The sequence below is a fragment of the Fundulus heteroclitus genome, chromosome 22 (assembly GCF_011125445.2).
Source record: "Fundulus heteroclitus isolate FHET01 chromosome 22, MU-UCD_Fhet_4.1, whole genome shotgun sequence".
NCBI lineage: Eukaryota > Metazoa > Chordata > Actinopteri > Cyprinodontiformes > Fundulidae > Fundulus > Fundulus heteroclitus.
The window spans coordinates 6,176,127-6,204,034 of record NC_046382.1 but is presented as its reverse complement, the minus strand read 5'-3'; the positions used below and the strand labels follow the sequence as shown (position 1 = coordinate 6,204,034).

The window sequence follows — 27,908 nt, the reverse complement described above, 5'->3', positions numbered from 1 at the left end:
TAAAAATAGAAATATCTTCCCACCAACCTTTTACTGGCATCGGGATTTTGTAATTTCGATTATACACAGTCACATGTAAAGTTATTCCAAATCAACAAAACATTTGCATTACTATAAAAAGCGATCACCTAAGCCTTCCCGATACGTAATATATTTTAATTAGTGTATAAAAATGTTAAAAAGTTGGCCAAAGCGGAGCAGGAACGGGCGTTTCCCGGCCGCTCCTGAAGGCAGCATCACGCCCTGATTTTCCCCTAACATCCGGGACCTTTTCCAGTTGGAGGCTGAAGGAGAGCGGAGGGAAGAGCGGCGCTCCGATGACAGCTGTCACCGCGGACACAAACACCGCCGTCCTGCCCGCTTCGCCCCGCATGGCTCTGCCCCGATAGACGACACACACCCCGGGGAGAAACCTCCGCTTCCATCGACGCCGTCGCCGAGGTAAATCCCCCCCCCCTCCGCCCGCGTTGGGCTCGGGAGAAGCGGCGCCGGGAGTCCCAGCTCGCCCTGCCTGTCACCCCGGAGAGTCCCGCTTAGCCTGCCTGCTAACTTTGTCCCGCTGCCCGCTGCTTGTCTGCGGCTCGGAGCCGCCGGGCGCGTCGCTGCCGTCGGAAGGGTCGTCGGTCAGCAAAGCGCCGGGTTTTTTTTCTTTGTTTCTTTGTTTTTTTTGGAGGCGGAGGAAACGGTCGAAAGGGAAAAGTTGCTGGTTAAACTCCAGCAGGGAGGAATGCTAAGCTAGCCGCTGCCGTTAGCCTGCTGGAGCTAAACACGTTAACTCCGAGTTAAGGCTAACCGAGTTAATGTTATAATTAACCCGGTTTAACCCACGCTAAGGTGGTCAGTGAGCTTTATTTACCGACATTATGAAAATATGTGGACATAAATAATGTTTTTTTTAGCGTGTTTCTGATCCTTTGAACCGATCCCAGCTCGTTAAGGTGTGTTTGGCACTTTTTTTAATCACCTCCAGTAATTTTGGGAAAGTCGTTATTGTTTTAAAAAGCGACACGCCGGGGAGCCTTTAGCTCACTTTTCCCTCTGAAGACCAGCTCGGGTTGTCAGACCTGAAGCTTTCTCTGTTTCCGATCCAAAGGGGTTAGATCACCAAATATTTCCATGGGGAGCGCATACCTTCCTCTGGCTCCATGCGTCATGACGCGGCCCCTGATGCCGACCATCCAGCCTCCGGAGGGGGGCAACCAGGCCTCCCCCAGGGCCGCAGGGGACACTGGAGTCCGTTCACTGGAAAAGTTGTGGCGATGCGTCAGACTCGCTTTATTCGCGTTTGTTTTGATGACTGTGGCTGACAGAGAATTAAAAAAAAAAAACAGGAGTAAGTGCGTAAAAAGTTGGTTAATGCTGTAATGTTATGGTAGAGGAGCCAAAAAAAAAACTGCACTCAGGTACGAGTAGGAATACTGCAGCATGTCTTTACTCAAGTGAAAGTAAAAGTTGTCAGCCATAAATTACCTAACAAGCAAGGAGGCAAGTACTGAGTAATTAATCATAACAGCTCATGATCTAAAGATTAAAGATTATGTAATTTGGCAGACAATAATATAAAGTTATGGGCAAATTCTGGTATTTTAAAGACTAAAAAGAAAAAAAATATATATATATAAAGAATAACATAATAACATAAAATTCAGGCAGAACTAACATATTTTTAACATTAGACTTGAAAACAACACTTATAGCATCTAATGTATATGCAGAATGTTAGAGCAATATAAACGTACAGTAAACAGTAGATATTGTTATTGGTAGTACAATACCAGTATCTACTGTTTACTTTACGTTCATTTAACCTCCAAATGGCTCAATAATCTCAGCAGATAGAAAGTAACATTAAAATAACAAAGCTGGTGTATAAATAAGAAGTCTAACTTTAACATAAACTCCAGGTTTTTGTCTCTGGTGCATTTTTGGTTAAAATAAGTTTGTTTTTTATTCATGAAGTTATTCACAGCAGGCAGGGCAGCCAGATATTTTACCCATTACCTGAGTAATAATATTACTGAAGTAAAAGTAAAAAGTACAGTGCAGTAAAAATACTCTTAGAAGTAATTTTATTTCTTCAAAAAAGTTACTCAGGTAAATGTAACTGAGTAAATGTAACTAGTTACCACCCACCTCTGGTTCTGGTATAACCTACAGACTCATAATAAAGATGGCCGACCTCCCCAGCGCTCACTGACACCCTTCACTAGGAGGTTAAGCCACAGCGAGAGAAGCTGCATCCATGCAGTAATAAGGGAAAGTTGAGTGGAAGGAAAAAGTGCCAGCAGCCTAAAAAGGACGGAAAACTGGTCCAGTAGCTCGGTGCTGATTGATTAAAAGGTGGACTGTGGCTGGACGGAGTAGGAAAATTGGTAAAGCAGATATCATATGGATAATTATAAACAAATTCATCTAAAAACTGTTATTTTAAGTGCAGCCCTGGCTGCTTTGTGCTGTTCAGTGACCTATTTATAGATAACGAACACTCAAACACTGAATTGAATCAACTTTTTTCATCAAAACTGCAGGTTTTTGCTAGTTATAAACACTAAATGAAACCTTTTTAACCTTAATGAAGACTAAACTTTTTATTTATAATTTTTCCTCATTGCACCAGACGTCTGTCAGATCGATTATACATGTTGTCGTTAAGTTATCCTCAGACCTCATGCAGAGTGTGGGTTACTGACCCAGAGGTGGTTTCAGTGCCTGGGTCCAGCAGAACTTGATCCTCTTCTCAGATAAAAGTCAATTTTGCATCTGATTTGGAAATCAGCTTCTCTGAGTCTGGAGGCAGAGCGGAGAGGCACAGTTTCCACGATGCTTAAGGTCCATCCTGCTTTATAAAGGCCAGTCGGCACATCCACCTACCAGGAAACGCTGTCGCTCTTCATAGCTTTCATCATTTTCTGCTGATGCAGCATTAAAACACCTGCTTGCTGCAGCCATGATGAAGATTCTCATCACAAACGAGGAGAAGTCAGAGGCGGATGATCTCAAGTCAACCTCATAGAGAGAAAGAGCATGTAGCTAAACATTTATAAGCGCGTCTCCTTAATTCGCCACTTAAATCTTAGAGGAGTTCTGCCGTTATTTATCCTAAATATCTACTTTTAAAATCTTTTTCTGATACATTTCAGAGTTTTGTTCTTGCAAATTTCTGCCTCAACAATGTCGGAAAATATCTTTAGTTTAAATGTTGAAAATATCTGCCTTTTTAATCATGAATACCTTTGAGTTTTATTTTTATTTTTCCTGAGATTTTCTGAGCTTTCCCTTGAAAATATGTTAAATAAATCGCAAAACTTCTGAATATTTAGGCAGAGATTGGTGACTTTTCAACCTTTTGCAAGGTTTTGTATTGAAAATATGTGAAATTAATCTCAGAATTAGATTTTTTTTTTGCCAGAAAATTACTTTTTTTTTTCTTTCTTTTTTCTTTTATCCACAATGGCTCTAATACGCTGTCGTAACACCCCGTCTCTTCACCAGCTGCGGACCTGAACCATAGAAACCAACATCTGACGTTTCAGTGTGTACTTGGAGGTTTTATGGACCCTAGCAGACCGGATCATCTCCAGAACTCCTGGGCCCCATCTGGGCCCCTGAAGGGCCCCGGTCAGCTCTATTTTAGGTCCTGTCAGTAAACTTTATCAGACGAATGATTGGTCGGTGGTTTGAACATCTTGCCTGAATCTCTGAAGCTGCGTTACGTCGGCCATGACGGGCCCTCAGCAGCCCTGATGGGGCCCCTACATCAGCACTTTGTGTCCTGCTGCAGGAACAGCAGACCTCTGAGGGTTAAACGCAGACAGCCGTGACGTTATGAGTGCCCACCTTAAGGCCCGCGGCGCTGCTCCCCAGGTCCTGGTGTGGCGTTCAGGTCAGACGGACATTACACGGCTCCTCGCCGCCCACCGGAGCCTTCAGGGACCCAGAAGATGGCTGTAGACTAGGGCTGAACGATTTTGGAAAATAATCTAATTGCGATTTGTTTTTTTCTTAATATTGCGATTTAATGCAATTTTTTCCCCCCAGTTTAATTTATCATGTGTTTATAAACATATACAAACAACAAATCAATTTGTTTCCTCGCTGTGCAGATTAGTTGCTAAAAGACCCGCAGCATCTAAACTCAGAGCAGAAATTATTGCGTTCTGCCTACGATTTATTTCAACCAAAATTGCAATTTTGACTTTTCTCTGCATTAACCACAAGCAACAAAAATGGCCTCTAAATAAAGATGTTTGTAAACAAGAACTATTTTAAATATGAACTTTTAATGTTTCTATTGATCAGAATATTATTGAAGAGAACAGCTTTTAATTTAATTGGACATCATTTAATTAATTTAAAATCATTGTTGAACATAAAGTGCAATGTCCAACCAACAAGCAAGTCTATGTATTAAACTGATTGACCTGTACTTAATGCTTTGTATGATTATATAAACTCTAAAACAAGTAATACAATTAGATTATCTCACTGCTGCAACCATCTTCCCTTCCATGTGGAGGCAAACCCACTTTAAACATTTTACCGACACCTAAAGGACGCGTCTGATTCCCTAATTGTTACATAGCCAAAAATTGCAGACCTCTACGATTTGGAAATTGCGTTTTTTTAAATCACGATTATATTGAAAATGCGATTAATTGTTCAGCCCTACTGTAGACCAACCAGTCGTCAGCGACAGAGCCTCAGGGCTGCTGTTGTTCGTGTTGGTCCACGCTGACCGTGACCGTAACCCGCAGAGAAAACGGCGCCTCAGACGCAGCGCGTGCTCAGTAAACGCTGCCAGGAGTAGAACAGGAAGTACCGCGTCTGTTCTGCTTTTATAGAGACGCACCAATCAGCTGATCTTATCCTGACCGGCTTCAGTGATCTGTTTAGCCTGAAACTTTCCTTTATAAATAAGGAAAGTCCAATTAATAACAAGAACTGGTCCTATTGTCAGCATTTTTATTTGCTTTACTACATTTACCACCGTTTGTTCCATGAGAGCGTCGATTGGTAACTAAACAATACGATTAATCTGCCGCTCTGTGCCAGTTAGTGAAAGTATCCGTGTTCATAGAGCGGCCGTCCTCAGGAAGCCTGTTTATTAAAATGTCTCTGCTGCTGTTTGTGGGACTTTGGCTGCATGTCAGCCGTACAGCGGTCCAGAAAGGCTGCAAAGAAGTGGTTAACGAGGCTTCTTTCACTTTTATTATCACAATAAATGACACAAAGACACAAAGAGTCGATATCGTCCATCCCTAATTGATATAATATGAAACTAGGAGACGTATCCCAACTATAACAAGACAATAAATCAATAAATCTGGACAATAAATCAGTCGCTGCAGACGGCCTGAAAATGAGCAGTTTGCAGAGTTAAAGCAGCGTTTGGTGCTTCTAGACTTCATTTATTCCACTTTAATTGTACTGGTGAGGTTTTACCGCATATCTGGCAATTAAAGGACAAGGTCAAAGGTGACGGTCTTGACATGTGGAGCAGCTCTCCTCTGTAACGGTAACCCCTGGAGCTCTGACTGCTGAACGGTCAGAAGTGTGCAGCAACATTGTCTCCTCCAGCCTGAGGCGGCGCAGGTGGACCCAGAGACACAGAGAAGGTCCGGCCGTGTAATCAGAGTCATCAGAGTCGGAGGAGCTTCTGTTCCAGAGCCGCGCTGGGAACCAGGAACGTCGGCCGTTCCTCCAGCGCCGCCGCTCCGGCTTGTTGCTCTGCCGTCAGACGCGCTGCCTTCAGGGACCCCGCGGTCACGCTAACGCCAGCGCCGCTAACGCCAGCGCCGCGTTAAAGCCTCGGCTCTGTCTGTGTTTCAGGAAACGGTGAAAGTTGTTGAGCAGCTGCCCCCCCCCCCCCCCCCCCCCCCCAGCGAGTGACGTAACGTCAGAGCTGCTGGAAAATACGCCGTCTAGTCTGCTAACGTTCCTGAAGAGAAATCAGCCAAAAACATCCATTCATGTCAGCTTCAAGCTGTTCTCAGCGTGGCTCAGAATTACCCACTGGTGGCTCGTAAAAGCAGAACTCTGGGTTCTGGAGGTCCCAGTAAATGAAAGCAGAATAAATGAGGCTGTAGTCGGGGTTCTTAACCAGAACCGAGCCGATACCCAGGGTTCCTCCAGAACCTGCTCCACTGGTCTTTGGTTCTGGCTCTTAGTGTCATAATGTTATGGCTGGACCCGCTATGTGTAACCTCCAGCTTTCTCCTCTCTCTGTCTCCCAGGTGTTTGCCACCAGCCCGCCTGTTTCCCGCCTGTTTCCCGCCTGATTCCAGCCTCACGCCTCGCTGAGACCGCTGAGCCGACATGGGGACGCAGGGCGCCGGCAGGAAGAGGACTCCTCTGAAGGACCGCTTCTCAGCGGAGGACGAGGCTCTGAGCAGCATCGCTCGGGAGGTACGTTCACGATGTCGCTCTGATCCACACATGCAGCTCTGATTATAACTAGGGCTGAACGATTTTGGAAAATAATCTAATTGCGATTTTTTTTTTCTCTTAATATTGTGATTTAATGCAATTTTTTTCCCCCCAGTTTAATTTATCATGTGTTTCAAAATATATACAAACAACAAATCAATTAGTTTCCTCGCCATGTGGATTAGTTGCTTAAAGACCTACAGCATCTAAACTCAGAGCAGAAATTATTGCGTTCTGCTTACAATATATTTCAACCAAAATTGCTATTTTGACTTTTCTCTGCATTAACCACAAGCAACAAAAATGGCGTCTAAATAAAGATGTTTGTAAACAAGGACTATTTTAAATTTAAACTTTTAATGTTTCTATTGATCAGAATATTATTGAAGAGAACAGCTTTTAATTTAATTAGACATCAATCCTTGTTGAACATAAAGTGCAAAGTCCAAACAACAAGTCTATGTATTAAACTGATTGACCAGTACTTAATGCTTTGTATGATTATACAAACTCTAAAACAAGTAATAAAATTAGATTATCTCACTGCTGCAACTGTCTTCCCTTCCATGTGGAGGCAAACCCACTTCAAACATTTTACTGACACCTAATGGACGCGTCTAATTCCCTAATTGTTACATAGCCAAAAATTGCAGACCTCTACGATTTGGAAATTGCGTTATTTTAAATCACGATTATATTGAAAATGTGATTAATTGTTCAGCCCTAATTATAACAATTAGATAATTATTAATAACGGTAATTAACCTAGGTCGAGGTGTGAGACACAGGAAACCTGGAATCAGGAATATCTGAAGATCTTCAGGACTCTTCTGGGTCAACTTTTAAGAATAAAATGAGTTGAAATGTCACCTGGTACCAGCCGGCTCTGGTTTCAGACCCGGTTTTGTTCTAAAGTCTGTTTGGTTCCAGCTGGACGACGTCATGAATTATGGATACAGAGTCATGAAAAAGCTCAAATCTTCCAGAACATTTAATCGTATATTGATTTTTGTTACGCGTTACAACTTGTTTCTGTTTGCTTGGTTCTGATCCCAGTTTGGACCGGTGAGCTGTTGCCGGATCGTGACCCGTGGTTCTGGATCATAAAGAGAAGTAGTTCAGTTTACAGCAGCGTAGAAAACGTTCTGGGACGGCCCAGTCCAGAACCAGAACCCCGTTATGAAACAACTACAGGCAGAAAACTCAGCACCGGGCCGGTTCTGTTAAACTTTCCACCCAGCGCTCTGGCTCCAGAGCCGGTTCTGCTCATTGCAGACGCGTTGTGGTTTTCTGGGCTGCTGTCGGTTCTGGTTCGGCCCGCGGAGGCGTCGAGTGCAGAGGTGTTTTTGTTCGAGCAGCGCCGGGCGGAGCGGGCCGCCTGCCTGTGAGGACTTGCCCTGGGCCGGTTCCACTCGTCTTCATTCCTCTGGCTTTTTCCACAGAGGCCCGGCGCTTCGTCTTAAAGAGACAGACACGTTCCCGTCCTCCGTTAGCCAACAGCATTTAAACTCTGGCTCAATCAGAACCGTTTGGGCCGAGCCTCCAACGTCTAAACGCTCCATTTGCTCCTCGCGGTCGTCCCGACTCCTCGTAGGAACATGCGTCAGCGGAACTATGGCAAGCCGTTTTAACATAAATTCAGTTTCGTCTGACTATCCGTAATTACATTCCAGATATCTTAAAATGCATTTTGACTAGACAAAACTACATTTTGACTATCCGGAATGGTAATTTAAGATGTCTTTATTTACATTCTGACTAGGAAGAATAATAATTCAAGATATCTTCAATTACATTTTGACTAGTCAAAATTCCTTTCAAGATATCTCAAATTACGTCACCGGATTCGTCATTAAAAGCGTCACACATCCGTAATTGTAATTTAAGATCTCTCGAACGTAATTATGACTAGTCAGAATTACAATTTAAGATATCTGAAATAAGACATTGCGTGTAAGCCCCTTATTGGCTGTAAGCTGCCCAAAGCTGCCTGAACATTCAATGGCGCTGGCTGTTTTCGACATAATTTGTAAGAAAATGCCACAATATAGAAAGAGCTTTTTCAGTATGGGATATGCAGAGAGGGCGAAAATAGTATACTTGAAGAATGCTTAAGAAATTTGCAAAGAATTTTGGATTTACTTGCTGCCGACACACACAATGCACTGAAAAACGGCTAGCTGAAAGCGCTACTATCTTCTCATGTCCAAGCTGGAAATAAGGAATATTCCTCAGCCTGGGCCAGTTCAGTTAATAACCAGATGCAGTTTTTATACTGTGGTAAAGCATCTGCCTCTTCGGAATTATGGTAAAGCCAGCTAGCTCTTGATTTTCACATGCGAGACGGCACAAAGCATTACAGCACCCTCCTTTGGCTCCTCTGAAAACAAAAGTGCACGCCTCCGGTTCCTGTGTGATGAAATATGGCAAGCCGTTTCGTAATTCAAGATAGTAACGTCATTTTGACCAGTCAGAATGTCAATTTAAGATATCTTAAATGGAAAAGCTCATTTTACCTATCCAAAAATACATTTAAGATATCTTGAATTATGGTGGCATTTGAGATATCTTTTAATTGGAATTATGACTAGTCAAAACTAAATTTAAGATATCTTGAATTGTAATTTTGACTAGTCGTAATTTAATTGTAGATATCTGAAATGGGTATTTCAGATAGTCAGTAATTCATTCGAGATATCTTGAATTGGCGTCTCCATGCAACTCAATGGAAAACCTGATGTCATTTCGACTTGTCAGAATGTAATTTAAGATATCTCTAATTGTATTTTGACTAGTCAAAATACAATTAGAGATATCTTAAATTGCTAAAACGTCTAGTCATAAAACAATTTGAGATATCTCGAATGTAAGGGCGGTAAAACCGAATTTATGTTAAAACGGCTTGCCATAGAGGACCCGCCCAGTCGGCGCCTCAACCTGCTTTTCTTTGTGGGGATTAGCGGACCGCAGCAGGGTCAAAGGTCAGAGCGGCCCGCTTATCGCTGCCCTTCGTAAGGAAGAGGCTGAAAGAGCGCAGCCGGGTCGGCCCGCTCTGCTGCTGTGGACCTGATCCGGCCCGGTTCTGACCCGCCTCAGGTTACCAGCAGCAACAATGAGCAGCGGTACCTGGAGGGTCCAAGGGGCCCGCTGGGCTCAGGGCGTGTCTTTACAGGACGGCGCCGGTTCTGATTGACGCTGCTGCCGAGTCCAAAGGCCACAGGAGAAAGTGAAAGACTTTCTCCCTGCAGAGAAAACGTCTTTACTCGCCTCTAGTTCCCAGAAAATCTGCCTTTCTGCCAAAGAAACGTTTATTTAGCTTCATTTAACCAGGAAGTACTGCATAAATAATAATAATAATAGTAGTAGTAGTAGAGGTGGTAGTAGTAGTAGTAAATATAACGTTGTCAGACATAAATACAGTCACACAATAAACATAAAACACTTTAACTCAACTAAAAACTGAGGGAACAAAAACGGTTAATTTCCAGCTTCACTGCATCCTTCCTGGTATTTATTATTATCATTTAAGAGATTTATCTGAAATTATTTCATGACCAGGGTAGAGAAATCTTTTAGAAAATGAATAAATGTATAATAACTAAAGCATTTATATCCGTTAATTTATCCTATGAGGGATTTCCTGGTCTTGTATTTGCTAAAGGTGAGCTAGCAGCAGAAATGCTTGTTTTTGCTGCACCGTTTAAAGACTAAAGCGCTGATCTGTGGTCAGTTTTCTCTGCAGCATCAGGATCAGAAACTAAAACTAAACTATTAACTAATCTGCAGCAGAAAACCTGGAGGACTAACGATATGGTAGAAGGTTTAACTTCAGATGCCGGTGTGTAGATGCTGCTCTGGTCTATTTAATTAAATTAAATCAAAGAGACCAGCTGTTAGAATCTATCAGCTTTATTTCTAGAGCACATTTTAAAAACCGCAGCTGTGGCCAAAGTGTAAATGAAAACAAGAAAAGGCTAAAAAATACATAAAATAAAAAAAAAATAAAAAACAGGTTGACAACAAGACTATTTTAAAATGCTATACACAGTAAGATCAGAGTATTAAAGGAAATAAAAATGCGTTTTTAAGAGATTTAAAACCAAGAAAAGAGTAGAAATGTTACAATAATAACTCGTTACCTTGTGTACTGCGAGGTTTATGTAAGTGAAATTTGTCTAGTGAGTATTTTTAGTATTAATTGAGGTGAAATTTGTGAATTTATTCTATTTTTCTGACCTATTTATAAATTCAACACACAAACTGATTGTCTTTTTTTAGAATAGAGGGGGGGGGGCGTTGGGCTGTTACACGGCGCTGGAATCCCGTTAATTGAAGCGCCGTTAGCGAGCCTCCGACAGGCCTGCTCAGCGGCGGCGTGCTGGAGGCGTGTCGCGGCGCGGACGCTGTCCGGGTCGGGTTACCGTCTCAGAACCGCCATGTGGCCGTGGGCCGGGCCGGGCTAAAGATAGGAGCGAGACGGAGAGCTCAGAGCGGGTCAGACCCATCGACAGCTGCTGCTCCTGCTTGGTGCGTCACTTTTAAACCAGGATCTCTGCCTTCACCTCTGCCTTCACCACCAGCATGAGCTGCTGGAGCTAAAACACAGCAGAGCAGCAGCTAGAAACCATGAAGCACCACAGCCAGGTGGTTTCAGCGTGTCTGCTTTGTTTATAGTGCCTGTATGTTTGGTTTATACCTGCTTTATTGTAGGGATACACTGTGTGCACATACCTGGCATATAAAGCTGATTCTGCTGCAAAAACAATAGAAGAATTAAGTTTTTAAAAACTTAATGCATCTTACAGCTTACAGCTATATAAAATCTAAAGCAACAGTTATTATTTAGCTTCAGCCATGAGCAGAAATCCAGAGTAAACGCGCGCTAAATGATTAATTTTCAGGCTAGTCGACCATCAGCTGACGTCACATACAGGGACGGGTACCGAGTCCGGTACTTTTATAGGCACCGACCGAAGTACCGATTCACGTGAAACATTTAGGTTAAAAAAAATTTGAGATTTTATGAATAAATTAACATTTATTATACATAAACACACAGAAGTATCTAAAATACGTACCATTAAGTAGCGGTATCAGTTTAGATGTGAAAGGTACCCGTCACATATCAGTCCGATAAGTGAGACTGGGCCGAAATTAACAATCAGTTTTATGTCCATCCTGCTGCTGTTTGTGTTTCTGGGGGGGCGGGGGGGCTTGTGGTCTTTGTTTGGTCATGTGACCTTGGAGGTGATACAGCAGAGCATTGTGGGTGTTTAACCGAAGTAATAAGGCGACGTCAGCTGAGTGGTCGTTTTCTGATTATGGCAAAAGGGCCAAAAATGTAGATAATAATAAATATGGTTTATCAGCCAAAACTGCAATATTAATATTAGATATCGATATAAAACCAGCCTTTTATTTAGGTGAATTTCAAATAAATCTGCTTGTCGTGCAAAACATACCTTCTTTTTACAGGTTTGTTGTTTATATTCAGACTTTAAGCCCAGTAAGCTGATTAATTGGTCAGGCTGTCTGCTGCAGCAGAGGCTGCAGTCAGCTGCATCACAGACGTGCTGCTCTTAGCTTAAAGCCACACTAAGTAACATTTTTACCGTAATATATCCTCGTCTACGTCCCTGTGATGGTAATCTAAGTGTTTATGGGTTGTGTTCTGGCTCATTCTGGTTCTGGCGGTGAGACGAACAGCTTTACGGCAGCCATTGGCATCCATAGTGGTGTTAAAAGTCTGCGTATTATGAGCAACGTCTGGCTCGTTTTTATTAAGCTTCATTTAGGCCTGGATGATATAGAGGAAAAGCATATTGGTAAAATAGAAATCATATTGATCCATAGCGATAAACAAATTCAAAACCTATATTTTAAAGGCAGCCCTGACCATTTTATCAACCTATTTTTAGATACAGACCACATAAACACTGAATTCAAACTAAATCCTTTATTCAACCAACTTTTTACCAAAACTGCAAGTTTTTAGAAGATGAAAAAAGAACGTGTGCTCTCTGAACTCTTTGAAGGGGGCGGAGCTTGGCTCCCGGGTCTGCGTTTTGATTGGTTGGGAGAATGTAATTACTGTAATATTAACTTACATGGTTAGAATGCACAAGGAAGGAAAACTGAACTTATTGACCTTTTTACCTATGATACATCATCTATCATCTAATATATTATTATTATTGAATCATCGTCCAGCCCTAGTCTCTAGTAAAGTTTGTGAGTCTCAGGTTGTGGTTTATTGGGCTTGTTTTTGACCCTGAAGTCTCTTATGTGGACAATAAACTCAGCCTCTAGTTTAAGAGCTATAAATAGACGAGCTCCCATTGCTGCAGACAGCGAGCCAGAGACTCCGGCCGTTATCCGTCCTCATCCACACGTCTCTGTCTCACCTCCTCCTTGTCCTCCTCCGTCTCCTAAATAAACAGAAAAATAGACTTCTGCCTTACGCTGGACTAACAGCCCGTCTCCCGTCATACAAACATCTTTCTCTGTCGATCTGCGGAGGGGAGAGAGTTTTTACGACAGTGCCATTTTCAAAAGGTCCTGTAGGGGGAGCACCACTGGAGAATTACTTAGTGTGGCTTTAACAAAGTTAGGTTTAATTAGGACTGGACGATAATTCAATAACGACAGATATTAATCGATTGACATGTCGTTCCATAGGAAAAAAGATTCATTAAAAAGTTCAATAGAATAACAATTTTCCTTTTTACATTCTAGCCCAGGGTTTCCCGCAGCGCTACCGCCTCGCCAACATAAATAAATAATAATAATAATAATAATGAAACCTCGATATGCTTGCATGTTTATTTGACGTTAACACGCGTCTTTTTGTTGTTGCTTTCGCGCGTGCATATAGTGAACTCACCGCCTCGCCTAAGCAAATTCCTGTGGGAAACACAGTAGCCTATCATGTCAGTTAATAATACATAATTATTCCTTTAAACCAATCACAACGCAGACCCAGAAAAGCTCCGCCCCCTTCAAAGAGTCCAGAGATCACATGTTCTGGTTTTCTTTTTAAGACTTTTTAAGATTTTTTGGTTGAATAAAGGCTTGAGTTTGAATTAAGGGTTCTTTATTTAATAATTGGTCATTAAGCAACAGCATAAAACGGCCAGAGCTGCACCTAAAATATATATATTTAAAATCTTTTGCTAATTATTGATATCGATCAATCTGATTTCTATTTTATCGACATGCTTTTTTTTTCTATATCGTGCAGCCTCAGGTTTAATCCAGCGCCGTCCAACACTTTAATAAATGATGACTGGTCGGGTTTTCTGGAAAAGTGTTTCTGTAAGGGAGGGAAGAAGGTTCAGCCAGCTGACAGGCAGCGTGCAGCAGAAGGTGTCTGACCGTCACAACGCCTGAAAGCCTAACTAGAGGCGCTGAATTAAAAAATTTAATCAACTTATATATATTTTTATGGTCCTGATAGCAGAAACTAACCCACCCGCTACACGGGTCACAGTTTAACCTCCACTTCTTACCTAAACGTTGACTTTAAGATTATAACCATGAAAACAAACAACACATGGTTTTATTTGTCCTCACGTTTCCATGACCCGACCCAGAACCTGCTCTACCATCGACCAAAGCAACAACGTTCCTCCTCCCTGTCACAGAGAAACATGAAGTCCTGCTGCTGGGGCTCCAGACCCTGACCGGACCAGAACCAGCGTCTGGTTCTGGCCGGGCAGATAAGAGCGGCTGGAATGCGGGCCGTGTCTCTCTGCGGCTCTGCGCCCTATCTCCAGTATTTATGGCCGTCTGCAGGCTGCAGATAAGGCGCAGCGCGACGCGTTTGAATATTTCGGGACCGTTTGCAGCGCGCGCGTTACGTAATGGAACCGGCCTCACAGAACCCTGCGTGGCTCAAGGGCTCCTCCCCCCCCCCAGCCTGTGCAGGGGGGGTTGCTTAAATCGTTACCTTCTGCCGAGCTAATGTGGAGAATTGCCTCCTGCCGGGGCAGATTCCTTCACTCTGGACCCGCGGAGACTTCACTGTCACGGCCGTGATTACACGCCGTTTAAGTCTCCGTGTTTACATGCAGATTAGAAACAAGTCCTGTTTATAAAGTCCTGGCTTTAAACGAGGAGGAGAAACGGAGGAGTTGAGGTTTTCCACCCAGCAGTTGTTCACGGAGCAGAAAACCTGAGAAGATCCGCTTTGAGGTAGCCTGGAACGTCTTTCTCTGGCGTTTACCGTCAGACATACCTGTGCAGGCACGCAGATACCATCAGATCATCGCCACTTCTCTGACAGCTAGACGGCAGAGATTAGAAAGGAGACGCCGCTCTGTGGGGAAGATGGTGTGAAAAATGAATGAGACACAATAGAAATGGATAAAGGCAGATAAAACTGTTCAAGTCTGCCTGGAATCTCTCCGACTTCTTGGCTCCCCTCACCGTCCTCTGCAGGGCCGTCCTGGAGAGGTCCTCTTGAGAAACACGCTTCTCTCCACTAAGAGATGCGCAGGGAACCCGTCTGAGCAGAACCTGACGCCGAACCAACCCCTGATATGAGACCTTCTGGTCAGAAACTAAAAATATGTCTCAACCGTCGATAAATAAATGCGCCACTCTTCTGTGTGGAGGCCGTTACTGAGTGTCTGGTTTCTCAGGCTGCCACAATGGAGGATCAGACCAAACAGCAGCTACAGGACTGTCTCAGAAAATTAGAATATTGTGATAAAGTTCTTTATTTTCTGTAATGCAATTAAAAAAAGTAAAAACTGATCTGATTTAGCTAAAAATGGAAAAAGAATGAAATCTAGTTAAACTGCAGAGCTGTGTAATACTGACTGCTCCCTCTCTGTGCCTCTAGTCCTGATGGGAATAACTGGGACAGAAATGTGACTAAAGGCTCTTTTCCAGTCGCAATAAATGATTAACACTCTTATCAGAAAAGCTTCTTTCCTCTCAAATATTAATATTAATTATGTAGAAATAATTGACCTGTAGTCAGAGGACCGATGAGGGCTCGGTTCTGGCCTCTGGACCAGAACCCCATGAGTTCTAGAAAGAACATGACCCACCAGTGAGCTATGTATAAAACTTTATTTAACTCTGTGCTCTTCCTGTTTAATCACATTTGAATTTATATAGATTTTAGAGTTAAGGTGAACTCTAACTGTTCTGGTTCAAAGGTCGGTTCTGGGACCCCGTCGGTACCAGGAAGGTGTCTTTATGGTCCAGATAAGCGGGTCAAAGCGTGGGGACTGTGACGTCCTCGTTGAGGCTAATCAGCTGATAGCGTCGCCACGGTAACGGCGTTCCCTAAACATTAACGTGTCCTCCTGCACTGCAAAAAGAGACTTAAAAATAAGTAAAATTTTCTTGAAAAGAATGTATTTGCCCTTGATTTGAGCAGGTGAATAAGATTCCTTGCCAATGGAAGTTTTACCCCTGAAATAAGATAATTAGACACCCTGCACTTGAAATAAGGTGATGGAGATGAATTGTTCCAATTTTAAGCGCAAAAATCTTATTCCATTGGCAGATAGTCCTATTTACCTGCTGAAATCAAGGAAAAATACTTAAATTTCAAGAAGCATTTCCTTATTTTTAGCTCTATTTTTGCAGTGTGCAGGTTCCCCGCCGGTCCCAGGTCCAGGTTGTCCCAGCCTCCGTCTCCTCTGACAGGAAGCAGATGTTTTAGATCGGCTGAAAGCAGCTGCTCTCTGCTGGTCCCTGTGTTTATTAGTGCGGCTAATAAACACAGGGACCAGCTAACCCCCCCCCCTCGCTGTGTTTACGGCTGCCCCCGCTGGGCGTGACGCTCCAGCTTTCCACACGGGGCTGACGTTGTGTTCACGTTGTGTCTCACAGGCCGAGGCGAGGCTGGCGGCCAAGAGGGCGGCCCGGGCGGAGGCCAGAGACATCCGGATGAAAGAGCTGGAGCGGCAGCAGAAGGAGGTATTCACCAGCGAGCCCAGCAGCTGCTCAGGTGGCGCAGGAGCTGCTGGGCTTCACCGTTTTATTTATTCTTAAACAAACCGATGGGGAAAAGTGCTGCATGTCCACAGATGAAACCCGAGTCCTCCCCCCCTGCAGTTAAATGTCAGCAGAGCTTGTGTTTTTCAGCCGTTCTCAGTGAGGTATGACTGTTTTTTCCTGGCGTCTCCTCCCCCTGTGTCCAGCTGTCCTACCGTTCCTCCTCCTCCTCCTCCTCCAGCAGCAGGAAATGGGGTCAGATCCACCAGTGGATGGTAGGCCAGCTCAGCTCCACTGCTTTCTGTGCCACTAACCAGTCAGCTCTCTGCGCCTCACAGTGGAAAAAAAAACCTGTTTGCTTTGGAGACGCAGATGATTGACTCTGGTTTGAACTAATTCTGGAGTGTTTGTCCAGAGCAGCTGAGCCGTACCAGCATGGCGTTTGCAGATATGCTGAAGTCGCTGTGCGTGGTTTTACCCACGGTTGAATACAGCCGAGTCGTAAACGTTATCTGTGCTGACCTTCTTTCCCGATACTCCAGGCGGAAGCAGAAAAGGCCCGAGCCTCTAGTGGCAGCAGAGCCAGCAGCCGTCATCACCGGGTCTGTATCCTCCAGCCCACGTCTTCCTCCTTCATTTCCTGTCCTCCCTCGTCGCCCTCTGTCCTCTCCTGTTCTGCTGACTTTGTGTTTCCACGTTTCCACCTCAGCAGAGCCCGGACGACGACGTGTCGTCGGTCCGCAGCTACAGGGTGTGTACCGAGCAGCGCCTCCTTGTTTCCACAGCGTCCGTGTAATGAAACGACGTTAATCACGCGACGCTCTGCTGCTTTTTGTTTTTTGTCCAAAGTCGACGTCGTCAGCCGTACGCGACCTGAGCGCCAACAAGAGTCGGCCCGGCTCCCGCAGCAGGGACGTCCTGGTGCGTTCTGCATGGCTGTGACCCGCGTTAACGAGCCCTGAGTCTGAAATCTCACAAGTCGTTAAGACTGTTCTCTCACACAGTGACCCAAAAGTCTCATCATAGCTCATAAGTAGTTAATAAACGATGCATCAGTGCCTGTTTGAATCACTGAGCTATATTATACACTGGAGTGCTAATCCAGTTGGCTTTGAAGCCACCAGCCGCCATATTGGTACTCCCTATTTCCCCCCAGTAACTATGGAATATGTGCGCTACAGCATCGAATAACGAGGATTTTCTCATGTTCAGCGGGGCTTAAGACTTTTAAAATGTTAAATGCCATATACTTTTATATTATGTTCTAAAACTATCAAGTACTGAGAAAGTCATGTGCTGAAATATTTTGCATTTTATTCCTTTAAATATATATATTTAACATTTATAAATATATAAATAACAATATACAAAAACATATATTTACATATATGTATACATATATATACATATACACATACTTATATATACATATATATTTAATATGAATAACATGTAAAATATTTCAGCTTCTAATTTCCTAGTAGTTGATAGTGTTAGTACATCCACTGACTGTAGAATTACCTGTGAAACGTTTTCACTCAGCCAGAAAACTGCTTGTTGTTGCAACCAAATCCTGTGGGATTCTGTGAGAGTAGGGAGTAGCAAGATGGCGGCCAGTGACTTCAGTTTTTCGGCAAAATCAGCACTCCAGTGTATTATATAGCTCAGTGGTTTGAATGCTTCTGCATCAAACTGCTAACAGGATTAATGCTGCGTTCACTTGCTGCTGGAAAGTTCAGCGTTCTCAGCAGAATCAGAGCAGGTTTGGTACCAACATGGCCGCCAGGCTTGGAGCAAAGCTGCACTGCAAAAACAGAACTAAAGATTAGTACAATTTTCTTGAAATTAGTGTATTTGTCCTTGATTTGAACAGGTAAATAAGATTATCTGCCAATAGAGTAATTTTTAGCCTCGTGAGACCATCCTGATCTCGCGAGTTTTCAAGGTTTCACTCGCAGATCAGTCTGGCTACTCTCCGTTGAAGAAAATTTGGAGCCGTTCACCAAACGAACGTCCAATCAGCGTTGGTTTTGAGGCGGGTTAAGGTGTGACGCAACGGGAAGCGCGTCAGTTCAGTCTTAACAGCATGGCGGCTTCAGCCGATGAAACTAGCGTTAGCGTGGCTATCGAGCAAGTTTTATCGGAATTACAGAGTATTTCTTTGCTGAGCTAACGAGCCTTTACCTGCAGCAGCAAGAGTAGCTTGGCTTGTGGTTGTGTTTTCGTCGTCGCTCGTAACAGAGCGACGACGAATCTGATTGGTTCATTTGGCCCGTCTATCACCAACATAGGCCAATCAGCTAACCAGTATTTTCGCCCCTTCCCAAAATTACTTCAACGGAAGGTTTCCAGATGGATATGCGGAGCAAATCTATCTGGCGGAGTCAGGTAAAGTAATTTTACCCCTAAAATAAGATAATCAGATATAATGCGCTTGAAATAAGTTGGAGATGAATTGTTCCTATTTTAAGTGCAAAAATCTTATTCCATTGGCAGATCATCTTATTTACCTGCTCAAATAAAGTACAAACACACTCATTTCAAGAAGATTTAATCTTATTTTTAGTTCTGTTTTTGCAGTGTGCAGCTCTGGACCTTCTAGGTCTACGTCACGTTTTCTTCTACTGATTGCATGCCATGGATCCCCTGGTTGGACCTGCACTCATCATCACAGCATCAGGATATCAGTGTTTATCACTGCAGAGCCAGAATTAATGCCTGATACATTCCAGGTGTTTTGAACCTTCATTTTTTAAGCTGATGTAATATTTTACCCAGCTGGACAAAGTCTCCAGGCATCAGATTCACTCCAGACTCACGATAAATCGGCCTAAGATGCTAAAAGTCAGAGAGACGGAAGCACAGAGGAAATAAAATAATGATCTCATGGTCAATATTCACCTTTTATTATTGTTTTCTGCTGTGGGTAGTGCTTCTTTTAGGGTATTTTTACTCTGCGGACACATTTTTACACGTAGGCAGCAGCGGTTTCTGCGTCGCCCCACCGGCTCCTGGGAGCCTGTAAATCCCTCCATGGTGGAAAGTCTGAACGTCAAGTCCAGACTCGCTGCTGTTCACACCGTAGCCCTGCTTTCCTCACAAAGAACAGGCCCACGCTTGGTGCTGTGTGAGGGAAAACCATTTCCATGCTAACGTGTTGGTGTGCCACTAAATGCTGCTGTGATTAATTCACTTTAAGACATTTTACCTGTTGTTTGCTAAGCCTTCCTGCTAGTTCTGTTGTTGTGTTGAGATGCATGCAAAGCCAGGGGATCAGTGAGGATAGAGCAGGATTCTCAGAGGTAGGGCTGGGCGATAAATCGATTTAATCGATTAATTCGAATTTACAATTCATTTTTGGAAAATCTGGATTTTATTTTGCCAACACACTCATTGGGTTTCCATGAAGAGAACAGCATGTGATGCTGAATATATGTTTAGGCAAAATTATTGTCAAAATATTGATAAGTGGAAACTTTTTTTTACCATAATGCATCATTTACTTATTTAGCTTTTTTTTAACTTAGTTTGAAGTTCACAAGTGCAGTGAAGCCTGTTCTTAGCTCAATGTGTAATACCACTGGCAGCAAATGTTTTGTTATATTTTCATTGTTTATAATGCCACGGCTGCCATGTTGTTTTACAAGCATGTTTCACAGCTTGTTTTTAGGTCAACTCTCTGACGAAATGCTTGACATAAAAAGCAAGGTTTTAAAATAATTTCTTTAATTTCTTTTTATGAAACAAAAAGGAGGAAAAAAATCAATTAATTGGATTTGGTATGATAAAATCGGAGATTTATTTTTTAATCCATATCGCCCAGCCCTACTCAGAGGTCAGTTTCCCTGAATAGTAGATTAAACATGCAGAAAATAAAAAAAAAACAGCCTGAAACACGTTTAAGCTGCTTTTAATTAGCAGATAAAATTATTCTTACAGTTCAAATCTTTATTTTTTTTTTGAGTTGCTTCAGAACAGCCTTACCTTTAATGAGAACTAGGTGCATCATGACTGCAGCTACAGGTGGGGGAGGGGCACAGCTGCATTGTCCTGTGACCATAGAGGCCGAGGAATCGCGGTAAGACGGACGCTGTAGCTTTTTAAGTCCCGGCTGTGGGTTGATGCTCGTAACCAGCCTGTACCTGTTGGGCCTGCGGTGACCTCTGACCCCTCAGGGGGTGTGTGTGTGTGTGTGTGTGTGTGTGTGTGTGGCGTCGTCGCAGCATGTGAGCGTTAACTTTAATCTCTCCTCAGTCTGACGGCCTCTCCTCCAGCTCCCTGCTGAAGAGCTCCCGCTCCACCGTACGTTCTCCTCCTCCTCCTCCTCCGTCTCTTTGTTTTCATCCTTTCTCTTGTTTCATAAACCTTCCTTTATTTCCTCATTGTTCCTGTTTTTCCCCTCCTTTTTCCACCTTCTCTGTGGCTCAGCAGACGTCTGTGTACAACGACCTGCGTGGCCATAAAAAGGCTTCCTCCTCCAAGAAAGGCCTGCTGGTTAGTTCTCTGCCTCCCGAGCTTCTGCCGGCACGTTTCTAGACCCGCTGAGGCTTCTTTACCTTTTCTAGACCTGACTAATCGATCAGGATAGAGCCGCCGTGCTGTGGCGGTGGAGGATAGCCGTGGTGTTTCAGGTCCTGTTGTTCTGTTGCTCTCTCAGACTGGACTCTACCACGATCAGAGGAACTACACCAGCCTGACGAAGACCAAACCTGCTCCGCCCCTGACCTCCACCTCCACCTATCAACCCCGGGTTGGTTCCCCTGTCTGGTTCAATCATCTAGGGGGGGGGGGAACTGTTCATCCATCAATACAGTAGATGTTTACATGGCTGCAGCTGGAGATGCAGTTTTAAAACGTTATTATGAAAAGTTACCGTATTCTTCGGACTATAAGGCACATTAAATATTATTCCCAGTGTGTCACTCCTTCACGTACACAGCTCTTGTCAAGTTACTACAAAATCTTAGGTCTTAAAAGGTTGCCTGTAGCAAAAATGTTATGAACAACACCTATAGGGACTGTTTAGTCACTAAAACTTAACCGATCCAATAACAAGGCTACTAGCTTGGGCAACTTGTCTACTGAAACAAGGTGGGGTCCTAGGAGGGAGGTGGTTAGTAGATCAGTCGTGTCCTACTTATCTAGCTAAGAAGGTCTCATAGGAACTCTAAGCAGAGTAATACTTGTTAGATTCAGAGGTCTTTAGAACCTTAGCTAGTCTGAGCTTTAACCCAAAATAAAGAAGGATGGAGAAGGAGGTTTAGTTCAAGTCCGACAACGCTCTCTGAGTCTCTGTTTCTAACATAAGACCAAAATAAACTGAACTTTTATAATTAATTAACTTACTAGGTTTATTGCTACTAGCTCGTACTCTACATGAATGCACTTCTAGTTTAGACATTACAGTCAGGCAGTCTGTAGACAGCTCAGGGGTCCTCAGGTAGTGACACAGTGTGACGTAATGCTCCTAATATCAATTTAGCGGAGTGACTTTGTTGCTAACCAAAGTCATACTTACACATTTTAACAGATTATTGAGCGCGTTGTACCACATAAAATCAGTCAGTAATCAAATATAAGAGAAAGTTGAAGGATTTTAAGTGCGCCTTATAGTCTGAAAAATACGGTAGGTGTTTTATCCCTTACGTTTGCAGGTTTATTCTGCTATTTAAGAGAAATCAGAATGTAAAAGGCGTTGTATGTAGATTTATACTCTGATTGGCCAAATTAAATCCAACTCCTGACAAACCCTAGAAGTTAAAAAAAAAAAAAAAAAAAAAAGCAAAAGGGCCGTTTTGCTTATTTTTTACCTTTTAGGCTGAACGATCAAAGTGTTTTTATCTGGATGTATGTTATTATGTCCAGAAAGACAGCCACTCCTCTCCTAACTTCCCCATTGGGGGAAAACACAGATAATAAAATCCAAAGTTTTGTCTTCAAATCTCCAGAATATCATTAAAACTGCTTAAAAATATCAAGAAATCAGTCTGAAAAATGTTGGACTTTTAAAATAGTAAATTGGACCTAAGAGTGAGTCTTTATCCCATGAAACGGTTGAAGGTTTGCGTTCTGGACGGTACCAGCGGTCCGTGTAGCGCTGGGACCGTCTCTGACCTCGTCTCTCAACAAACGGCCTAAATATGACCGACTCAGCAGAACCGCCGTCCTGTTTCCACTTCGCCTCGTTAATCTGTCACCGCCTCGCTGTCTGGCTGCAGCATCCCTGCTTCCTCCACAGTGACTCCCCCTTCCTCCCCCACAGGCCTCCTCCTCCTCCTCCTCCTCCTCCACGGTGGGCGCGGGGCTGCCCCGCAGCTACAGCGTGGTCAGTGTGTCTCCACCTGCATGCCTGGTTCTGGTTGTTTGTTGTTGTCGTGAGACGGGACGTCTACAGAGGCTTTAGCTCCTGGTTTGGTGGAGCAGAGATTCGGTCGTTAGTCTGAGAAACTTCCTGAGGACGGAGGTGAAACAGAGACGGCATGCAGCGACGTTAAAAAGAGATTTAACTTTGAGAAATTACACAATGAAAATTAAACATTGTTAGAAAGTAAAAAGATTTTCTCATTTTATGCTACAGCTTTTCTCAATTAGATGTTTTCATTGTTGCTGCAAAGCTCTTTCACCTACGTCTGTTTTACCGTTGGGGGCGGGGCTAAACTGAAGGCCCCTTCATGGGCCGTCCGTTTTTCCGTAACTCATCATCGTCTACCTGCTGTCACTGGTTTAGCTTCATGTCACTATAATCATTAGCTATATGAGCTAATGAGGATAATATGAATGAAAATAAAACCCGTTCTTGTGGTTGAGCAGCGGAGCTTGACCGGAGGTTTCCATAAGTTCACTACAGGTAGATGAATGCTGGAAAAACGGAGGGGCCCTGAAGGGGCCTTCAATTTAGCCCCGCCCCCGACGGTAAAACAGCGCCAGCTTGTAGCTGAAGGAGCTCTGCAGTGACACTGAAAACATTTATAATTGAATAAAAGCTGCAGCATAAATTGACAATAACATCATACGTTTTTATTTCTAACAATATTTGACTTTACAGTGTCTAATTTTTCAAGGACAAATCTCTTTTCAACGTCTCTTCATGCTGTCACTGTTTCAGCTCCGTACCTGAGAAGCTGAGGCTTTGTTTGCAGTAGAACCTGAAGTCCACTTGTTTTATTTATTTCCTCCTGACTTCTTCACATCTTACCAGGTTACAGCCACACTTCATGTGAGAGACCGACACAAAGTACAGCATCACTGCACAGTTGGTGCTCAAAAATAAACATTTTAATTGTTTCTGACACTTTGTGTTCAGCCTCCTTCACTCAGAGACCCTGAAGTGAAATCTAGTCCTCCCAGCTGCTGTGCGTCGATTCACCTCAGTTTAGCAGAACCGCTGCGGTGAAACACGGCGGTGGCAGCATCATGCTGTGGGGACGCTTTCCTTCAGCATCTAGTCAGTTTATGGGATGGAAACAGGACAACCTGAGGCAGCAACACGACCCAAAACACACAGCCAGAGCTACAATGGGCTGGTTTACAGCAAACCACGTGTGTGAGTGGCCTAGTCAAAGTCCAGACGCTGTTGTCCAGCGGTCCTGGGTTAAAGTCCGGTCTGTGGACGCGTGAAGCTGCTGTTCCTGCAGCTCCAGGAGGTTCTGATGGGTTCTGGTTAAGATCCACCTCACTTCTCTGTGGAGTGGGTGTAAGGTGATGAAGGCAGGAGGAAACGGTGTGAATACTTTAGCGTGTTGGTAGCATGACGACAGAAAGTAGTCCTACTCCACCGTCCGTGTTGTGGATTCCTGAGCCGTGTCCACGTGTTTCCCTCAGGCCTCTATTTACGACGACGCCGGCCTCTACGGCTCGGGCTACGGCTCCAGAGCTGTAAGTCCTCCTCCGCATGTTTTGTTTTCCACCGCCGTCCCACAGCAGTTCACGTCTCTCCCCCCCCACGCTTCGTCCACAGCCCTCTGAGATCAGCTGGTACTCGTCCAGCTCCACCCGCAGCAGCCCTGTGGTGAGCAGCCTGAACCGCTGCATGACCACAAACACCTCCCTGTTAGCAGACGGCTAACGGCTCGACTTAGTCAGGCTTTAGCTGCATGAAACTGTCCTGCTGCTGGGAAAACGTCCTTCAGTGGGTCCAGTAATCTGTTACACCCAGACCTGGATGTCTGCAGCCGTGTGTGTGTCTGTGTGTGTGTGAGGTGCAGCCGTCCTGCTTGTTTTGGGTTTCTCACCTTTTTTCTGTTTTGTACGTCTGGGCGTTCCCAGCACTCCTCCTCAGACGACGACACCGTCAGCAGCGTCTCCCAGGAGCGCTGCCGCCGAGGCCGCAGGGACAGCGCGGTGAGCCGGACGCCTCCGGTCTGAGCTAGAGATGCACCCATCAGCATGAAAACTAGACCCTTTATAGAGTTTTTCCCCCCTAGAATCATTAAGGCGTCTACAACTGGAGTCATTCCTGCTCTATAAACACATAAAAATCAGCAAAAACGTTCTGCAAAAGGAAATCTTATGCTTTAGAGCAGGGATTGTGCTGTATTAGGGTCATTGTTGGATAAATAAAATTAATTATTAGCTACAAAGGAGCATTTCCACACAAAAAAGACAAATTCTGCAAAATTGTGAAACCTTAATTTAACAAATTTGCAAGAAAAAAAACTTGGATTCTCTGTGATGTTGAAAAGTTTGAAATTTTTGATCCCCCCCACAGTTAAAAGTCTTCACGTCATATATTAAAACAAGTATATCTCCCACTTTGTGAACCCATCAGCGTGAAAAACTAGATTCTTTCTAGAGTTTTTCCCCCTAGAATCATTAAGGCATCAACAACTGGAGTCATTCCTGCTCTATAAACACATCAAATCAGCAAAAAGGTTCTGCAAAAAGAAATCTTATGCTTTAAAGCAGGAATTGTGCTGTATTAGTGTTAAAATAATGAATTATTGGCTACAAAGGGGCATTTCCACACAAAAAAAAACCATTTCTGCAAATTTGTGAAACTTAATTTAACAAATTTGCAAGAAAAAAAAAACTTTGATTCCCTCTGATGAAAAGTTTAACATTATAGATTCCCCCACCCCCCCACAGTTAAAAGTCTAAACGTCATATATTAAAACAAGTATATCTCCCACTTTGTGAAGCCTGGCTTTAGAAGACCGCTGACTACAGACTTCGTCGCAGTTATGACCCTGCAGAGGCTGGATGGTCAGGCTTTAATGCATAAATGGGGAAAATCGTTACATTCCTTTGTTTTATGTTGGAGGCAAAAACCACTACTGCAGTCAAAATAGCTGCAGCACATTTTCTTTAGTTTTTAATGTGTTTTAGAGTCCTTAAAATAAAATAAAAAAACACCAGAATCCATCCAAATGGCGGATCAGATTGGTGTTGGCCAACAGGGTTCCTGTCCTACAAAGCCTTACATTTAATAACTTTTAATAAAATGTCTATATTTGAAGTCCCACATCAGTTTATTTGCTGGTTTCTGCTCCTAAAGTGCATCATTGTACTTTAATTAGCCCTTTACAGTGAAAACCTCGTTACCTTGTCCACCAGCAGGACATCTGGACCTTTGCTCAGGTGTGTATGGACACTGAGCGTCACACTGGACTTTTATCTTTGGGTCGACTAAACAGAACCAGCTGAGCAGACCTGGTGGGATTCTCATTTGTGTCTCATCTGGGTTTTAAAAGAATAATTTCCTGCATCTAATCTGTATAAACGGTTAATATTGGGTCATTTTATCTGTGGACCGCCACATCTGGGCCCTTTATATGGCTTAGATATAATAAATGTGTTTAAATTTAACATAGAGAACGTTGCCAGGGTGAGTCTGGTTGGTGCATCTCTAGTTTTTTATCCATATCCATAAATCCTGAACGGGTTTCCTGTCAGTCTTCCTCTCCTCTTCACCTTCTCTGCCACTCTCCTCCTCCTCCTCCTCCTCCTCCTCCTCCTCCTCCTCCTGCGTGTGGTGAGCAGTCGTCCGACTTCTCGGACCTCAGCGAGTCGGCCGCTGATTATTTCAGCCGCTCCAACCGGAGGGGCAGCATTGTGTCCGACCTGGACGAGCTGAGCATCCCGGACCTGGACTCAGTAAGTGTGTGAAGCCGCCGGCGTCTCTGTGCGCCTGGACCTGCAGTGCTGCCCTGAACGAGTAGAAGTGACGTTTTAGTGTTGAGAACATCGTTAACTAACTAATGATCCTCTAAGCAGATGAGCAGCAGCAGCAGCATGCATCAGGGACTGGATGCTGGGTTTGAGGGGAACGGTGTTTGGTTTGTGGACATGCAGCACTTATCCCAGACTTTAATACGGTTTGACCTAACTCTGACCTCCAGCATGCCACCCCCCCCCCCCCCCCCCCCCCCACACACACTCTGATTTAACAGCCGTACTTCTCTCTCTTGCAGCTGGAGGAAAAATGTGACAAGCAGTTTTCAGACTTTAGTCGGGTAAGTAGGTTCTCCTCCCACCTTATGGCACTTATAGCAGAGATATCAGTGGAATTACTTACCAAGCCTGCCTTTAACAGTGTTGTTGTTATTTTATTTGTTGTTCTTAATGCCTGCTACTTAAAAACTGATTAAGAACAAAACACATACCGTATTGTTCGGACTATAAGGCGCACTAAATATTCTTCCCAAGTGTGTAATATCACTCCTCCACGTCCACAGCTCTCTATCGGTCTCTGTGGGGAGGACAGAGTAGCTGGACTACACTACCCTGTTTGTAACAGGCCAAAATAAACGTAACCTTTATATTGATTTAACTTACTAGGTTTATTGTTGCTAGCATTTCTTATGGTAAATTCCTACAATTCCCAGACTTCCTGCCAGTGGGACGAAGCGGCAGAACGGATGATAAAATGTGTGATTAGCTAGCTGAGCACCTAGAGCCGTTTCTTTTCCAGCAGGTTCCCACCTGTCAGTGAGAACAGAGGGACTGTGGTGCTGCGTCCTGCAGACCGCCTGCTTGCATCAAGCTCAGTGTCAGATATAAAATAGTTTGATGTAAAGACTTCTTGCCTCTGAGAAGTTTATAGTCTGACACGTACCTGAATGCGCAGAGTACCCCTTCAGTGTGCCTCAAGTATGCGGGGACCCCTGCGGAGTTAACTACAGTATGGGGGGGCTTTAAAATGAATGCACTTCTAGTTTAGATATTACAGTCAGTCCGCCTTATAGTCCATAGAATATGGTACTTACCACGATGCATGACATGTGTTGACCACCCCGCTGGTGGACTTTAGGAGTTTGTTAGACCAGATGACAGCGCCTCCATCAGGAGGGTAGAGTTACAGTGGATGTAAAATGATTTTATATTTAAATGAGTATTAAAGGTTCAAAACCTATTAGAAGTGTTCATGCACACCCTTGAGCTACTACTGAATTATCTCCTAAGTTGCATCCAGTCTCTGTTTAGAACCACATTTTAAGCAGTGGTGGATAAATACAACAAAATAAAATGATGCAACTGCTATATAAACAGGTGTTTTTCTGAATATAATAGTAATAAAATAGATATTCATA

The 27,908-nt window shown here is 43.7% G+C and overlaps 1 protein-coding gene across 14 annotated transcripts in view; it reads left to right on the top strand.

Annotated features, from left to right (window-relative positions):
- The first annotated feature begins 259 nt into the window (after positions 1-259).
- lrrfip2 (leucine rich repeat (in FLII) interacting protein 2) overlaps positions 260-27,908 on the top strand; it is a 44,174-nt gene continuing 16,525 nt past the window's right edge. For 4 of the 14 annotated variants that reach the window (XM_036126513.1, XM_036126510.1, XM_036126512.1 and 1 more), the window contains exons 1-16: positions 260-441; positions 6,234-6,405; positions 16,276-16,362; positions 16,587-16,655; positions 16,923-16,982; positions 17,090-17,131; positions 17,230-17,301; positions 20,635-20,682; positions 20,812-20,874; positions 21,038-21,130; positions 22,643-22,705; positions 24,202-24,255; positions 24,338-24,388; positions 24,646-24,720; positions 26,359-26,472; positions 26,790-26,831. In XM_036126513.1, coding sequence (XP_035982406.1) covers positions 6,316-6,405; positions 16,276-16,362; positions 16,587-16,655; positions 16,923-16,982; positions 17,090-17,131; positions 17,230-17,301; positions 20,635-20,682; positions 20,812-20,874; positions 21,038-21,130; positions 22,643-22,705; positions 24,202-24,255; positions 24,338-24,388; positions 24,646-24,720; positions 26,359-26,472; positions 26,790-26,831 — 1,023 coding nt within the window. In that variant the 5' untranslated portion in view covers positions 260-441; positions 6,234-6,315. Of the gene's footprint in view, positions 442-6,233; positions 6,406-16,275; positions 16,363-16,586; positions 16,656-16,922; positions 16,983-17,089; positions 17,132-17,229; positions 17,302-20,634; positions 20,683-20,811; positions 20,875-21,037; positions 21,132-22,642; positions 22,706-24,201; positions 24,256-24,337; positions 24,389-24,645; positions 24,721-26,358; positions 26,473-26,789; positions 26,832-27,908 lie in introns of all 14 variants that reach the window. The other 10 variants (XM_036126518.1, XM_036126516.1, XM_036126517.1 and 7 more) reach the window with 7 other exon arrangements.